The sequence below is a fragment of the Camelina sativa genome, chromosome 11 (genome assembly GCF_030686135.1).
Source record: "Camelina sativa cultivar CO46 ecotype springtype chromosome 11, ASM3068613v1".
Classification (NCBI taxonomy): Eukaryota; Viridiplantae; Streptophyta; class Magnoliopsida; order Brassicales; family Brassicaceae; genus Camelina; species Camelina sativa.
In genome coordinates, this window is record NC_141890.1 from 7622719 (window position 1) to 7637235 (window position 14517).

The 14517-nt window shown below is 38.3% G+C and overlaps 3 protein-coding genes and 1 pseudogene across 5 annotated transcripts; 2 read left to right on the forward strand and 2 right to left on the reverse strand.

Moving 5' to 3' along the window:
• The first annotated feature begins 80 nt into the window (after positions 1 to 80).
• LOC104722381 (pathogenesis-related protein PR-1-like) lies at positions 81 to 1509 on the forward strand. The gene is made up of 2 exons (XM_010440530.3): positions 81 to 367; positions 995 to 1509. The coding sequence occupies exons 1-2, from the start codon at positions 103 to 105 to the stop codon at positions 1357 to 1359; spliced, it is 630 nt and encodes a 209-aa protein (XP_010438832.1). The 5' UTR covers positions 81 to 102; the 3' UTR covers positions 1360 to 1509.
• A 152-nt stretch (positions 1510 to 1661) lies between these two features.
• Positions 1662 to 2820, reverse strand: LOC104722382 (pathogenesis-related protein PR-1). The gene has a single exon (XM_010440531.2). The coding sequence runs from the start codon at positions 2520 to 2522 to the stop codon at positions 1926 to 1928; it is 597 nt and encodes a 198-aa protein (XP_010438833.1). The 5' UTR covers positions 2523 to 2820; the 3' UTR covers positions 1662 to 1925.
• Positions 2821 to 3543: 723 nt separating this feature from the next.
• Positions 3544 to 6453, forward strand: LOC104722383 (putative lipase ROG1). 2 transcript variants are annotated; one of them, XR_015572432.1, is made up of 10 exons: positions 3544 to 4273; positions 4355 to 4422; positions 4516 to 4586; positions 4672 to 4847; positions 5034 to 5197; positions 5282 to 5337; positions 5451 to 5503; positions 5584 to 5707; positions 5883 to 5980; positions 6068 to 6453. XR_015572432.1 is itself a non-coding variant. In XM_087475270.1 (10 exons), the coding sequence occupies exons 1-10, from the start codon at positions 3966 to 3968 to the stop codon at positions 6137 to 6139; spliced, it is 1254 nt and encodes a 417-aa protein (XP_087331396.1). In that variant the 5' UTR covers positions 3653 to 3965; the 3' UTR covers positions 6140 to 6453. The 2 variants fall into 2 exon arrangements, 1 of the variants encoding a protein (XP_087331396.1); XM_087475270.1 differs by having other exon boundaries at positions 3653 to 4273; positions 4672 to 4911.
• Positions 6454 to 6973: 520 nt separating this feature from the next.
• On the reverse strand, positions 6974 to 7886 carry LOC147933729 (protein GLUTAMINE DUMPER 2 pseudogene; annotated as a pseudogene). The gene has a single exon (XR_015571129.1). The product of XR_015571129.1 is annotated as a protein GLUTAMINE DUMPER 2 pseudogene (transcript).
• Positions 7887 to 14517: the final 6631 nt, after the last annotated feature.

Sequence of the window (14517 nt, forward strand, 5' to 3'; positions counted from 1 at the left end):
CATTTAGTCATCATTAATTATGCGCTCTAATTTTTAAACATATATATAATCAACCTCATCAAATCATTTTTCTTCCACCATCCAAATCTAAGGAACACAAAGATGGCGACTACAACAACATCAACCCAAACCATACTCTTCGCAATTGCCATTCTCTTGGTCGCCATCCAAGCCGTTCATGCAGACTATTACCGTCCCCGGTTACCTACAGTCCCGAGCCCTCCTTCCTACGTTGCAAAACCCAAGCCGCTCCCAACTCCCAGCCCCAAACCTATCCTCTATCATCCTCCTCCCACCTACCAACCACCCACGGGCTCGTTCGAACAACAATTTCTTGATCCACATAATACTGTCCGAAGCGGCCTAGGTACTTTTTTGTATATTTGATTATAGGATTAAATTAACTAAGACCGTATGCATGTGATATTAATTAAGAACTTATGAGAGCATAAACAACATAAACGGTCACTTGGGATCTTTGTAATCTTTGTTGTCATATTCATAAGAAATTATATGATCATGATAAGACGATTAGGATAATTGTGTATGGTTTATCTTACATTTTGCTCAGTCTACTACATGGTGGTAGTTCTGTGATCAGTTTACATTTTAAGATCAGTTTTGTTTAAGAGTTTCTTATAGGCCAAATTTACGTCTGAAATATCATATTAGGGATATATTTGTATAAATGTAATATTAACAAAATATTTCCTTAATAATTCTGCTATTTTCTTATAGCTAAAGACCAGATATAATTTGTTTTGTTCGGGACCTTAATATATACACGAAACACGATCTAAGGAAATGGACTACCTTAAAAAACGAACAATTTGATATATTGTTTGCATAATTGTGGGGTCAAATTAAATTATTAATAACTTTGTAGTTGATACTACCTTAAAAAACGAACAATTTGATATATTGTTTGCATAATTGTGGGGTCAAATTAAATTATTAATAACTTTGTAGTTGACTTAATTTTCATTCCCAACAGGTCTGCCTCCACTGGTGTGGGACGGAAAGATCGCGAGCTACGCAGCATGGTGGGCTAACCAGAGGCGTTATGACTGCTCCCTAACCCACTCCACCGGTCCATACGGTGAGAACTTGTTCTGGGGAAGTGGCTCAGACTTTACACCGACTTTTGCTGTGGAGTCATGGACCGTAGAGGCTCAGTCCTACAACCACATGACTAACTCGTGTGAAGGGAGCGGTATGTGTGGTCACTACACTCAGATCGTGTGGCGTGAAACCAGGCTCCTAGGTTGCGCTCGAGTTGTCTGCGAGAATGGCGCAGGAGTTTTCATAACTTGCAATTACGACCCTCCGGGTAACTACGTTGGAGAGAAGCCTTACTAACTTTGTCTAACAATTTGGTTTTCAATTTTAATTAACGTTGGTGATTTCTTAATTTATATATGTTTTTATTCTTTGTGTCTTTTGTTTCTTTCGAAATTCATCATGGTGTGGATCTTAAGTTGGTGGTGTTATGAACATTTTGTTGTTTCATTTTGTGATGGTCATGTCTCCAAATGTTTGTTTTTTTTTTTTTTTGGTATACAAAAAGACCATCCATAGTTCTATTAATTTTCTTAAATCATAACTATAGTATATGAGACCATGTTAAAAGTTAAAACACTTATCCCGTTTGCATTTTTGAATTTCTTAAAAAACATATCATCTTTTCATATATTATATATATACTGCGCATTCTTACGGATATATGAATAACCGTTAATGCAATTACAACCATCATTATAATAATCGAGATACATAAATCAATATCACAAACCCCACACAAAAACTTCTATTAATCTAGCAATTAAAATACACAAATACACCCACCTAATTTCCTCAAAAAGTCATAATACTATCTAAAGATAAGATGACTTGAGAGAATCGGATCATCAACAGATGAATGATGATTAGTAGGGTTTCTGGCCAATGTAGTTACCGGGAGGATCATAGTTACAAGTCATGAAGATTCCACCATTGTTGCATACCACACGTGCGCACCCGACCCTCCTCGTGTTCTTCCACACGATCTGTGTGTAATGGCCACACATCTGACCAGGGTCGCACGTGTTGGAGCCGTAATGATAAAACCTCTTCTCGCTGGCCCAAGCAACCACTGCGTCGGCCGGAGACCAGTTGGCGCCGGATCCCCAGTAGATGTTCTCACCAAGATTAAACTCTCCGTTGGAAAAAGAGTGTCTCAGAGCACAATCCCCCCTTCGTTGATTAGCCCACCCTTGAGCGTAGTTCTGGAGCCTGCTGTCCCACATCAAAGGAGGTTCGAATCTGGCGGCACGGACCAGGTTGTGTCGGAATAAGAACTGCAAGGAGTCGTGGTCACATCCCGGACACAATCCCTTGCAGATTTGGAACACATGACCAAGTGATGAAAATTTGGTAATCGTTGAAGATCTAGTTATTGTTGATGAAGATCTGGTTATTGATAAAGAAACGACGGCATTAATGGCACCTAAGAGTAATATAACTCGTAAACAGGATGAGTTCATCCTCTTCTCTTTTTTGAGATTATATTGTTTTGTAGGTGCTAATGGATTCGGAGGTTTTAGTGAGTTATTTAAATATACAGAGAAAATCAAGGAAACGATAAATTGTGTTGGAAATGTATGGATACAAATTTGAGTTTTTTGGTTTTTTTTTAGCGTCTGTGTCTATTTTTTAACCGCATAACATGGGTTACCAGTGTGAATGAAAGATTGCTTTGTCTGGCAGATTGTATATTTTAGAACGAAAAAAAAAAAGAAAAGAAAAAGAGATTGAGGACAAATATGGATTTCATTATTGGAGACATATGATAATGAAGAGGGTATGATTGTGTTTTATATGTGTTATCCCGTGAAGCCTAATCTTGGCCGTACGTCACGGAACAATATGTCAACATGCCAACTCATATGTGCACTCACAACATTATTTCTATTTGAAACTAGAGAAATTAACATCTCCGCGTATACGTCGTTTATATTTCTTTTGCATGACGAGGTTAATTAGTCTTCTCTTGTAAATTTGTTTTTTGGGTTCTCACTTTGGTGTCGCATATTTTGAGTTTGATGTAAGCTAGCTATTATTGGAAAGCTCTCAAAAGGTTCATGTGGTTTTGATAGTGAACCTCTTCGTTGTGTTTAGGTGATTTTGAGCGCACAAAATGTGATAGGTACAAAGATATCTTCCGCGAGTACATATATAGAATAACGCCACTCCCATTGAATCAACTGTATAAATGTATACCAAACGCTAAGCTTGGGTAATCACTCATGCGACCCAATTTAATCCATGCAAGGATAAAAGATAAATCGACATTTATATAGTAAGGGATGAAAGAAAAAATAAAGAAGAATCGAATGAGTAAAAATCGCATAAAACAAATCGAAATGAAAAAAATGTGAAAGTGTTTTTTTTATATGGGCAACGTTTTTGTCATGCATTTGAAATAAACATAGTCAACTGAGTACCATGCAATGCAATAGATTGACTTAATTGTCCTTTAATTTCTAACAGGAGTAATACAAATGCAAACAATTAATAATAAAGACTAAAATTTCCAAAAGTAATATATGAAATATTTTTCTAGATTTTTAACGAGATATTAACACATTATATCTGTAAAGCCTTCCAAAAATTTGAGTTAATTTATTATTTTGTTTGTTGATAACATCAACATTAATACAAGTGGATCCATTTTTAACATTGAATTAATTTATCTTCCAACCTATATTAATATTTTTTTATAATTAAAAAAAAAAAAAAAAAACATATTTTGACCAAGTGGTTCTATGTGTTACCGCTACTGTTCATTAGCGCCTCCGCAAAAACCGCAACTGTAACGCTTCTTCGCCGGAAAAAGTTTACGCGACTTGTCGTCATCACTTGGTTTACTCAGGAAGATTACTACTTCCTTGTTTTTTATTATTGCTTACTTTTTTTTTTACTTCCACATGATCGCTTCCTTCTCCAGATTCCAAATCTCAATCCCCGATTTGATTCCGTCTTCACCTCGATTTCTTCGGCCTAGTCAACTCCAGTTCCGTTTCGGATTACGCCTTAGATTTCCCGCTCGATCAAAGAGTCCAGATCAAATGGAGTGGATGAACCGCCTTGGTATCGGTTGTTTCGCGGCGAATCGGAGCAAAAGAGAGCTGAAGACGGTTGACAGCGGCGGCGAGGATTTTTTCGATGCGGCTGCTATGGAATCTGCTGAGAAGCCGGATCATTTGGTGGTTATGGTTAACGGAATCGTTGGCAGGTAAAAAATACAATCAAAGAGCTTTCAAAACGAATACAGTTTGGTTATATAGACTTTTTGCTAATTCCTGTGTTGGATTAGTGCGGCGGATTGGAAATATGCGGCGGAGCAGTTCGTGAAGAAGTTCCCGGATAAAGTACTTGTTCACCGTGCGTTGTTTCTTTAACCTTTTAGAGATTTGTGGTTTTGGGTACTCTGTACTTTTAGGATGTTTTGATTTTGATGAAACTGTTTGAAAGCAGGTAGCGAGAGTAATAGTGCAACGTTGACATTTGATGGTGTTGATAAAATGGGTGAAAGGCTTGCTAATGAGGTATTTTGCCAGCATTGTTGTTTTCTCTTTGATCTGCAAATTGTTATTATAGTTCTTGATTTTCTATGTTTGAAATTTTGTGAAGGTTTTGGCTGTTGTTAAGAACAGAAGTGGGCTGAAGAAGATCTCTTTTGTGGCTCATTCTTTAGGAGGTCTTGTTGCAAGATATGCCATTGGGAAGCTGTATGAACAGTCAGTGGAAGTCGACTCTTTGGACTCTCCTTCCAAGGACACGAGCTCGAGAGGAGGCGAAATTGCTGGGTTAGAACCTATGAACTTTATAACTTTCGCAACGCCTCATCTTGGTTCAAGAGGACATAGACAGGTGAATTGATGTTTTAGATAGCATGTCTAGGTCAGAATGTATCTGTAAGGTTTGCATATATGTATGTATAGATCATATGTTTCTGTGTAACATGCTTATTATGCTTGTCTTTATCCGCTCAGTTCCCGATTCTTTGTGGCCTTCCGTTTCTTGAAAGAACAGCATCCCAAACTGCACACTTGGCTGCCGGGAGGACTGGAAAACATTTGTTTCTGGTGGACAACGATGATGGAAATCCTCCACTTCTTATCCGAATGGCTACAGATTGTGATGACTTGAAATTCATGTAAATTGCTTTGGTCTCTGGGTGTTTTTTTCATTGGTGACTTGCAGATTAAGATATGCTCACCTCTTCTTATGACCTGAGCAGATCAGCTCTACATGTTTTCAAGCGTCGGGTGGCATATGCAAACGTGAATTTCGACTGTATCCTTCCCTGAAACAGAGCATGTCTTTTAAAAAGCATGTTTTCTAAGTAACTGTCAATGATTTCTCAAATTTTTATCAGTTACGAAAGTTTGCTTTAACTAGTGACAAAGCCATGGTTGGATGGAGGACATCTTCAATTCGCCGTCCAAATGAGCTCCCAAAGGTATGTGTTTGCTTGTTATATTTGTGCACATCTTTAGTGGCGACAGTTGTCAATAAACTTTAACCCTTCTCATCTTCCAGCCAAACCTCCTAGAAACTGATCCAAACTATCCACACATTGTATACGTCGAAAATGGAAATGTGGACAATGGTAGTTGCCGGTCAACTTCCACAGTAGTAACAGAGCAAAACACTGATCTCGAAGGTTTGTCCATTTCTCTCTTGATATTTTCTCTAGATTTGCTAGAAACAATGATATCTCTATAAGATATTCCGGAAGTGCGGTAAATCCTTGCCTCACTATGTATATAGCCCATTGTTCTTCCTTATAATCCATAGCATCACAAACTTCATCATGTTATGGTTTCTGTGGAATGTAGAGGAAATGATACATGGACTCAGTCAGCTATCTTGGGAAAGAATAGATGTCAGCTTTCACAATAGCAAGCAACGATACGTCGCTCATAGTACCATCCAGGTAAGTTTCTTAAAACTCAAAAGCATTTCTGTTAATGGCATTTTACTTAATGTTTTTTTTTTTTTTTTTTTTTTTTGTGATGTGTAGGTTAAAACATATTGGTTACATTCTGATGGCAAAGATGTTGTCTTCCACATGATGGATCATTTCTGTCTCTAGCCCCTCCAGCATTTTTAACCGCTGCAATTAGTCAGTGCGTGGTTCACCGGTTCCACCACCGACTAGACAAAAAGTGTGATTCAGTTGATACAGAGGTGCGCACTGTAAGAAGGCGATTGCATTACAAACTTCTTCTTTTTCTGGGTATTTATATCGTTTTTACTTTTACTATACAAATTGTGGTAAAGTTCATGCTACTATTCGAAATAACTTATTTCGAATGATATTCATTTTGTCGAACGATGAATCTGTACAGATCTATTCGTTCTTTGTAAAAATTAATGTTGGGTTTTTCAGTAGTTCTGTTTGCATCAGTTGCGATCTCGTTTGTTAGACACGTTCACATATAAAAATAGTACGAATTGGACAAGAAAAGGAAAGGACGTACACACATGACCCCAACCATTGACCAATTGCCCATGCTAAAAAAAACAATTATTCAGTTGGTAGCAGAGTAGTCTCCATCCATTATATATGTCACTGTTCACATTGTCGGATCAGCCTAAAAAACTAATATCTCATTGTCTAACTATGCTTTTTCAGTTTCACTGAATGGTTATAAAGATAAAAGTTATATGCCGAAAAAAGTTATTGATAAAAATGGTTATATATTTGGGGCTATTTGTTGATAGTGGTATATATAGAAATTTAGGAATAAAGCTGCAAAGAGAATATAATTCTCAACTTCGTCTCGCCGCAACAGATTAGCTTAATAATATTCGGCACGTCAACACGTGCCAATGTCGCCACATGCCTTCAAGTTTTTCTTTCACCTGAAGACAAGTGTTTCTCCCTCTTGTTTTGTCGTATCATTTGTAATGACAGTTACTAATCTTTCTTTTTAGCAGTAATTAGAATTACTACTAATCATATAGTATTTAAGTTCTCATAATAATTACATAAACCGGATTTCCCTCGACACAGAACACGGGAAAAATATAGACGACAGTCAAAAAAATAAAAGGACTAAAACCCATACGAATTAACGATGCAAACAAACAAAAAAATAATGAAATTGATCCCACTCACTCTGTAAGTTAGGTCCACGTTATGACCCGACCAGACCCGCATGTCTCAACTCCCAATCAACAGGTCACCGTAACTTCCGGTGCTCTGCCGTACCACTTTTATACCAGCTGGCCTCCTATTCATCTTTCTTCACTATGATCGCCACAAGTACAGCTCTGAGTCTGCTCAAACCGAGTCGCCGGCGTAGCTAGGTAAGTAGGTTTGACATCTCCAGCCATGATGACGAGAAACTTCTCCGGCATCGTCGCGGGCTTAGTCTTGTTAGTGTCCCCGTCGGGTTTGGCATCATCTCCACCCTCGAGGTCACGCTGAGCAGAGCCGGAGAGTCTCCAGTAAGAACAAGCAAGAATGAGAAGAGCGAGGGAGATGAGAGCCAACATGGCGGCTAAACCACCAAAGAGATAAGGAACTGGAGAGCGCCACGGTGAGTGAGGCACTACCATGGAGGAGCTAGTACTGTTTCTGCTGTCTTGGTAATTATATTGTCGTCCTTCCATTGTCTGCATGTGTGTTTGGCCTTTGGGATGTGTAAGGGTGAGGGTGTGTGAATGAAAGTTTTTTTTTTTTTTTTTTAAATAGATTGATGGGAGAAGAGATTATGTTGTGAGGGGCATTTATAGAAGATAGAAGAGTGGATTATTCTTAATGCATTGGATTGTGCTTTGTGCATGGTTCAGTATTGTATTACGAGAATCAATGATTATTGTGACTCTTGCCAATTTAATATTCGTGATTTGTACTTTGTAGAGAGTACTAGAGTGAGTATATTAACTAAATCATTTTTTCTAGCGAATCATCTTCTATAATGGAGTGAATAATTCATTGGCCTTGGTATAGCGATGAAATTTTAAATACTTACATTTATTTTCTATTAAAATTTAAAGATGATGTGAATTATAGGTCGTGACGCAATAAAGATTTGTATAAGTGGTATTTTCTTTCTTATTCTGGATGGTTAATTTGAACTTGTATTAGTTTTATATGTTGTCATAGGCTTTTTATATCCCTCTTCTCTTTAGTACTTTAATAAAGTTCAAATCTTATTGGCGTATTTTAATACTCTTTAAATGCAATAATGGATCGAGGTTTAAGTGCGGAACTATTCGGTAGAAAAATAATTGTTTTATAATCTTGTTACGGCAATTTGCACATTAACCCCTCACTGTTTAGATAATCAACATTGCCTAATGCATATGTACGAGAAACCAAAAATTGAATTATTGGAGTAGTTCGACTGATTGAATGGAATTTTCTTTGAAAGAGCTAGATAAGACCAGATTCCAAGTTTAAGTCTGGAGCTATTGCACACTATACATGTTCTAATCCCTGATTCAAAACAAAAATATGTATCTTTTTTGTTTGACAAACCAAAATATGTATCTTGAAAGTAGAAAGTTTGTGATTACCACACAAAAAAAAATGTAAAAGTTTTGAAAAAGATGAAATAACGTACCAACTCAAACCAATTTCAATTCCATTAATCTTTCTTTGGATGACTTTACTTGGATTTGTTGGGACATCTGGATTATACAGTAAAATGAAATGAGTAATCAGCGTCAGCTTCCACCATGTCTAAGGAGAAAAAACGGATATTCCATTAGTTTCCAATCACTTTCACTTACGTTCCCCATTTCCACATTCTTTCACTTTTTGCCTTGTTTTCTTTAATTCGTTCATTTTATATTTTTATATCATTCTTTAATGTGTCCACTAAGTATTGTGTTAAGCAACTAATATTTCATTTAGACGACTAAAAGGAATTTCTAAGGCAAAACTTTTCTAAAGCATCTAAGCCAACATATTGTTGTGCGGTTAATATTCCATCCAACACAATCCCCCTCTTACATTAATCTACAACATATACTCTAAAGTGTATAGGTTAATTTCTTCATTGTCATTTGACTCATTTCCCTAATTGTGTATATGTATTCATACTGTCATCTATATATAACATGTGTGGTGGAGATGGAATACATAACTCGAATGATATTATTTATAGTATCAAAAGTTACTAATTTATATATACTTTTTTATAACCAAAGCCTAAAAGTATTTATAGATTAGTTTTCTTTACTGATTGGAAATGCACTATTTAGATTAACAAGTGTGTGGTCCGTATAATGTATTCCCTGATCCGACTTAAATTATCAGATTTGATTTGTGTTTGTACATGAATCATAGGGAATCATATTCTTGTTAAATAGGCAACGTTACATGTGAAGATAATGTATAAAATTAATACATACCTAGGAACCCATTAGTTTCTCGAACAAACAAATTTAAGTACGATGATTAAATTTTGGAGTTCTATTCTTCCTCTTTTTTCCGGTAATTATTCTGCGAAAGTGGTTTAGACCAATTAGAACCAGTTTTATCGATAAGATGGATATGGGTTCTTCATGTTTGTGCTTGGTAAACAATCAGAATACTTGTCCTCTTTACTTTAATTTCTTCTGGAAAATCCAAAAAAGTTGCCAAAAATACATGGTAGGAGACTAATTAATTTGTGTTTCTGCTCAGGATTTCATGGTTATACACTAGTAAAAAAAAAACGTATAGCCACGTTTTTGTCACTATGAACCGTGACTAAATAATTATTTGTCACGAATTAACCACAAAAAACATTCGTAGCACATTCATGACTATTTAGCTACGAACAGTGGCGGATCTAGCCAAACTTTATACCAGGTGCAAAAACTGGAAAGAAGGGAATCCAACCAGCAACCTTTTTAATTGACTGGTGCATTTTCACCACTAAGCTACTTCAACCTTAACAACTTCAATACAAATTAAACAATTTATACTTTTCATATGGTGCACATCATCCTTGCTCAAGGTGGATCCGCCCCTGGCCACGAAATAATCACGAATATAGCATGTGACAGCTTTTATCACCAACTAGCCACGAAAACATTCGTAGCTATCTAGACACAATAATATTCGTGGCTAAGTCGTGACTTAAATTAACCACTTACATGTTTTCGTTGCAAGTTTGTGGCTATTCCATTGAATTAGTGAGATGATTATATAGCCACGACAACTAACGTAACGAAATTGTGACTACTGACTGCCACAAAATATTTGCGTGGCACATTCGTGCCTACTCCGCTAAATTATACAAGATGGCTATATAGCCACATAATTATTAGTAGCTAAATTGTGACTTAATTTGAGCGAATAATAATAAAGTTAATTTTTTTGGCTAAATATAAACATAGTTGTATTTTGGCAACTTTTGCGTCTTTGTAGTTGTACCTTAATTTAAACTATTATGGTGTAGTTGGACAAATGATGTTACATTATTAATTATCATTTAGGAGTTTCTCTTAACATAATTTGGACAACATCATAATTCTTACATCTTTTGCATCAAAAGAGATGATCACTTACGAAGTGTTCCTTACCATAAGAAGTATATATTGGAAAAATGATAAATTCAAGTTTTGTTTATTTAAAACGGTTTCCTATACTTCAAGTTGTTTTTAAAATCCTCATAAATCTACCACCCTAATATTTTTGAGCAAAAATACAAATACATATACGTTTTTAGTTGTACCTAGGTAAACCTGCTTGCACAAATACACAAATACAAATATTTTCTTTGTTATACCTAGTCGAACCTTGGTTATATAAATTTGACAAATACAAATACAAATACAGAAATGTTCTTAGTTGTACCTAGTCAAATTTGGCATTGGAAATAAAAATACATTACAAGACTAAAGTATAAATTTTGCATATATAATTCACATGACCCTTGTTATATTTAATTTTCTTAACATAACAATTAATGTTGGTAAACCAGAATTAATTATATAAAAGAATTCTCTAAGAGATGAATTTATAACCTTATTATATTTTATTTTATCAAGAAATTAGTGTTGCTACAACAAATTAATATTAATAAATCATAGAATTGTTAATCTAAATTCATTAAAATTAAATAATTCTTTTACAACCAAATTTATTTGGTTTGGGCGACTAGCCCAAATAATTTCCCACCATCACCAATTCGCCCAAATAATTTCCCACCATCACCAATTAGTTTCCCGATAAAATAAACATTTCGGCTAAATAGTAGTAATTTTAAGGATATTATACTACTCGTTTTTCTCCTTCCTAGTTCATATCACCACACTTAGAGAAAGAAAAAAACAAAAATACCCTAACGCCTCTTCTTCTTCTCCAAGCCGATGTCCCTAATCTAAAACTAGCTCCAATCAATCTCTTTCTTGAAGAACTGCAATGACTCTATCCGGCGACCGTCGTCTATGGTTCTCTGTGTCAGATCCAACAGGTAATTAACGGTGTCTCTTCTCCTTCTTCTTCTTCCGATTGCAGAATTGTTCCCTAATTACTAGTTATGTCTCTTTCTCTCTTCTCTAGGGCTGTTTAGATCTTTTGTTTTTTTTTTCTAATTAGGGTTTTCTAAGATTTGATTTGTTCATATTTTTTTAACAACATGTTAACAACATGATGGTTAGGATTTGTAAATGCGGATTCTTATTTTGGCTTTGTTCTATGTTTAAATTTCACTCAAATTTGTGGATTTGTTTACTTGAGTTGTTATTAATAGGACCTAAATTTGTTTGAGCTTCTAATTGAAAGAGGTGCAACGTAGATGGATGCTGACTGGGAGGCTGATTGAGACACTCTAATGGAGTACTGCCCAATAGAACCATCAAAGAAGAAGAGCAAGAATGCTGCTGGAAGCCGCTTATCTAATCCTGATGGCAAAGGGATTCACAAGCATTGTGCAGGTCCTCGAAGTTTTTTTTTGCAGATTGAGCATGAGAAGGTAAGTGTTATATTTCTCTTATGTTATTATTTACTTTCATATCTGGGCTTATCCATGGGACTTGCCTAATAATATTTCCTCTTTGTTTTTGTAGATGATTGAATCTGGTTTGGATGAACCACCACCTTTCATTGATCTTATGCGGAGGACACACACACGCAAAGATGAAACTTCCATCGATCCTCGTGTTGAGTGTCTTGTAATCAAAGTAGAGTAATCTGCTGCACAAATTACATCAGAAAATGGTTCTCTCCTCTGTTTGTACCGGGGATTAATTGTTTGTACCGGGGATTACACAGTTTAAACAAATAAAGATTTTGTGGGAAAGAGCAAGCAAGTTCTTTTATTAATCGGGGAAAACGTGAGATCGTCACTTAAAACGAGTCGAGATAGAGCTTGTTAGTTCACAAGCGAACTAGCAAGCTTAAAGGGACGAACTGAAAACAAGAATGAATTATACGAAAGACAATAGCAATTTTCGATGCAAAGTGTTGCTCTGTAGGTATTGTCTGCGGGTCCGGATCCTTTCTCCAATAGATGTCTCGAGCTATTTATAAGCGAATGTAGAGTTAGAACACTCTAGGATTTTCTGTGTGAAATCCCGAGATTGTCCTCCGAGGTTGGCCCATTTCCTTCTATCTCTGGTGAGTCTTTGTTGGGCCGAGTAGGCATATGGGGCAAAGCCCATATCCAACAATAGTCCCCCCCCTTAGTCCGGCGAGCGAGATATTTCTGCGATCGGCGGGCGTACTTTGAGTCTTAACATATGCCTGCTCGGCGTTAGGCGTTCCAGACTGCTTCAAGAAGATCTAACTTTGTGTGGTGATGGTTAAAGCGATAGTTTTTGTTGAGCTCGGAGCTCGTTCTGATGTTGTATGCGTTGAGTGTGTTGTTCTGGAGCGCGAAGCTTGTATGAATGTTATGTGTCTTGAGCATGTCTTTGCGGAGCGTGGCGCCTGGCGCGTGGAGCGTTGAGCGTGGATCTCATCTAGATGTTATGCGCCTTGAGCACGTTTTTACAGAGTGTAGTGCTTGATAATGGATCTGCAATGGTTGAGGATGGAGTTGCCGCACATAGTTGGTAACCAAGGATCAAAGAAATTGAGCCAGACCGGCATGCGGAGATTGAGGTCGGCGAGCTTGAGATTGAGGTCGGCGAATGAGTTTGAGGTCTCCGAGATTGAGGTCGGCGAGCGAGAGAGTGAGATTGAGGTCGCCACCGAGAGTGAGATTAAGTTCGGCGCTGAGAGTGAGATTGAGGACGGCGAGAGTGAGATCGTCATCGTCGAGGTTGAGGTTGAGATCGGCGAGTGAGATTGAGGTCGCCACCGAGAGTGAGATTGAGCTCGACTTAAAGGGAGATCACTGTCGTCGAGGTTGAGATCGTCGTCATCAAGATTGAGATCGCCACCGAGAGTGAGATTGAGGTTTCCACCGAGAGTAAGACTGAGGTTGGCGAGAGTGAGATCGTCGTCGTCGAACGGGGTCGAGAGGTGAAGAGAGGTCGACGGACAAGGATTGATAAGTGCTGAGGTTGGTTCTTGCGAGATCGGCGGATTGAGGTCGGCGGGACGCTGCGCGATGCCGCGGAGTTCGGCAAATCCTCATTCCAGGTCGGCGCTTGTCCTACCATTGGGGCGAGCTCCGACGTAAACGTCAACGCCAAGCTGGAGGTCGGCACCGAAATTAAGGTAGGCACCTAGGTAGAGGTTGGCATCAACCTTGAGGTAGGCACCAAGCTGTAGGTTGGCGCCAAGCTGGAGGTCGGCACCAAGCTGTAGGTAGGTGCCAAGAGACTCGAGTGTGAGAGCGTCGAGTGTGAGAGTGTCGAGCGTGAGAGCATCGAGCGTGAGAGTGTCGAGCATGAGAGCATCAAACGTGAGAGCGTTTGACTGTGAGGGCGTCGAGCATGATAGTGGCAAGCGTGAGTGAGTCGTGCGTGAGAGCGTTTGACTGTGAGGGCGTCGAGCATGATAGTGGCAAGCGTGAGTGAGTCGTGCGTGAGAGTGGCAAGCGCGAGTGAGTCGACTATGAGGGCGTCGAGCATGAGGGCGACATGCATTTGAGCGTATGTTTGATATGCAACAAGGCTTTGTGCTTTACTGGAGTAAAGTGGTAGGCGAGACGGACTCGCCATACCTTTAGGTGTGGCTTTTGTGTCCGGCTTATCCTGTTGGTGTTTGGGATTGGCAAGAACTTGCAAGCCGGAGCTTGGCTTATTAGTCCATGCGCCCTCAAATTAGTGCGAGACTTGCTCGGCTTTTTGCTTGGTTTCGAGATGTATTTTACGGGGAGAGACGCCTCTCGGCTTATACTGTTATGTGTTTCGAATACCAAGTTTTAGGTTGGTAGTTGAGATGAGCTCGTCGTACCTTTTAGGTGCGGCCCTGGTGTCCGGCTTACCCTGGGGGAGCCCCGAGGTCGGCGAGAGTGTGCAAGTAAGAACTTGGCTTATTCAAACTTGACCGCCTGCTAGCTGAATGCGAGATTGGGCTCGGCTTTTTTTGTGCGGATTATTTCACCGCTGCATCCATGTGGAACGCGTTTTTAA

Bases quoted from the DNA above. Each gene is read 5' to 3' on its own strand.
- LOC104722381 (XM_010440530.3), top strand. From the start codon at position 103: ATGGCGACTACAACAACATCAACCCAAACCATACTCTTCGCAATTGCC. The intron at 368-994 runs GTACTTTTTTGT...CATTCCCAACAG, and splicing joins TACTGTCCGAAGCGGCCTAG to GTCTGCCTCCACTGGTGTGG.
- LOC104722382 (XM_010440531.2), bottom strand. From the start codon at position 2,522: ATGAACTCATCCTGTTTACGAGTTATATTACTCTTAGGTGCCATTAAT.
- LOC104722383 (XM_087475270.1), top strand. From the start codon at position 3,966: ATGATCGCTTCCTTCTCCAGATTCCAAATCTCAATCCCCGATTTGATT. The intron at 4,274-4,354 runs GTAAAAAATACA...GTGTTGGATTAG, and splicing joins GTTAACGGAATCGTTGGCAG to TGCGGCGGATTGGAAATATG. The intron at 4,587-4,671 runs GTATTTTGCCAG...AATTTTGTGAAG, and splicing joins GTGAAAGGCTTGCTAATGAG to GTTTTGGCTGTTGTTAAGAA.